The sequence below is a fragment of the Octodon degus genome, unplaced genomic scaffold (assembly GCF_000260255.1).
Source record: "Octodon degus isolate 3935 unplaced genomic scaffold, OctDeg1.0 scaffold00038, whole genome shotgun sequence".
NCBI classification, from domain to species: Eukaryota; Metazoa; Chordata; class Mammalia; order Rodentia; family Octodontidae; genus Octodon; species Octodon degus.
Window position 1 is genome coordinate 4,107,449 of NW_004524614.1, and position 2,036 is coordinate 4,109,484.

At 34.5% G+C, this 2,036-nt stretch overlaps 1 protein-coding gene across 1 annotated transcript in view; it reads right to left on the bottom strand.

Annotated features, from left to right (window-relative positions):
* Positions 1-2,036, bottom strand: part of Usp12 (ubiquitin specific peptidase 12) — a 45,793-nt gene that overhangs the window by 22,034 nt on the left and 21,723 nt on the right. Inside the window, exons 4-5 of the mRNA XM_023715104.1 lie at positions 378-454; positions 196-279 (exon numbers count right to left, since the gene is read on the bottom strand). Of these exons, the coding sequence (XP_023570872.1) occupies positions 196-279; positions 378-454 (161 nt within the window). The remainder of the gene's footprint in view (positions 1-195; positions 280-377; positions 455-2,036) is intronic.

Consider the following 2,036-nt stretch of genomic DNA (forward strand, 5'->3'; position numbering starts at 1 on the left):
AAGAAGAATATATGCAGTGTATTATTTGTTGAAACTGTACTTCCGATTTGATTTGAAACTGTCTCATTGCTATCTGTTTATCAATAAAACTTTGAAAAAATAAATAAATAAATAAATTTTAAAAAAAGAAAAGAAAAATCCAACTCCAACATGAAAAAAAAAAATCACTGAACAACTCAAGAGGCAGTAAATTACCGTTTGTGTGCTTCCTGTTTGCTGCGACATTCTTCACAGTAGTATTTGTATTCACTGCACAGAGTTTCTGTGTTGCTAAAACCTCTGTGCAAAGTTAAAAATAAGTTTATTTGTATACATCAGAAAAATCATGAATTCACAAAAAAAGTCTCTTAAATTCAAAACAGTAATTCTATAAATACCTTAAACAGTGAGTGATTGATGTGTTTTGTTCCACGTCAACAGAAAGGTCTAAAAAATCTTCATCTTTGCTGCTTATCTGTAAAAATAGGGAATCATCTTTTATTTCTGGAAGTATTAAGAAATCCTGGTTCTCCATTGACAGAATTCAATGTACTCTAACTAATTACTTTTGTTCAAGTTTAAAAGAAAACTACATAGGCTGGAATACCCAAAAAGGATACTGATTAATAGTTATCACATGCTAATACCAAAGCAAATACTGGACTGAGTCTTACTGGAAAAGAATAGCATGCTGCAAAATTTCATTATTTTCCAAAATTTGAACGTTAGATTCTTAAAAAGCAGACTGAGATTGAATGAGGATATCGGTACTATTTTATAACGTAAGGAAATAATTAGTACAAAATCCCAAGTTACAATTTTCATTAATGACTTACCATTATTTCTACCAAAATTCTAACACAATATTTTGATTTATAAATAAATCATCTTACACATATAGTTTTATCTGATTGTTTAATTTCTACATTAAACTAAACTTAAACCCTAAACCTTCACTTAAGAGGCCATTCTACCATACAACATAAAGTAGACTAATATTAAAAGATAAATGATCTGGATCTCAAAATATCCAATGAAACAAGGAAGGTGAAAAGGCTGTGGTACAAGGATGCGAGCCTATAATCCCACCTACAAGGGGCTGTGGCAGGAGAATCACAAGTTTAAGACCAGCCTGGACAATTTTGCAAAACTTGTCTAGCACATGCAAAACCCTGGGTTCAATTACAATATGATAAAGATGGGGCAAGAGGGGCAGGGTAGTAGTTGAGAACCATGAAAGAGAAGAAGATGTGTTTAGGGAAAACTAATTAGCTTGAGTGAATAGGAAAGCTGACAGGGTGACAAGGGACAGTACATCAGAGGTAGGGCAGGAATACCTGGTAGGATTTATGTATAGGCCGAAAAGAAGTAAAGATGAACCACACTGGGTGTATCTCAAAATAAGGTTCTCAGATACTGCTTTATAGGTCTTCCTCCTAAATGTTCACTTTTAGAATAATTTTCTAAAAACTTCTTGAGATAAGGCTTCTCTGGATCAACTGGGTATATCTGACTTATTTCGTTTATACTGCAATTGTGTTGGTACCAGGTAGTTACCAAGTGGAACACTACTGAACTTTTAGAAGTGGAAAAAACACTGCTGGTTTCCATTGGGGTAATACGTCACAATGTCATCTCATATGAAACATCAGGAGATTCCAATCCAAAATTCAACAATGAGGGGGCTAGGGATATACCTCAGCAGCATAAGCACCTGCCTAGCAAACACAACCTGAGTTCAATCCCTGGTACTGAGAAAAGAAAAAAGGAAGAAAGAAGAAAGAAGAAAGAAGAAAGAAAGAGAGAGAGAGAGAGAGAGAGAGAGAGAGAGAGAGAGAGAGAGAGAGAGAGAGAGAGAGAAACAAAATTCAGGGACGATACCTACTCTGGAGATTTGGACTTGGATGTCACATAATAAAAATGAAACTTAATCCTTATAGAGCAGAGTACAAAGCAACCCATGATGAAACCCTTGGTAATATCCACATTGGAAAAAATAAAAAGTGAAAGAATATCCAAGGAAATAGCCTGAGAGGGAACCCTCATAGAATAGATAA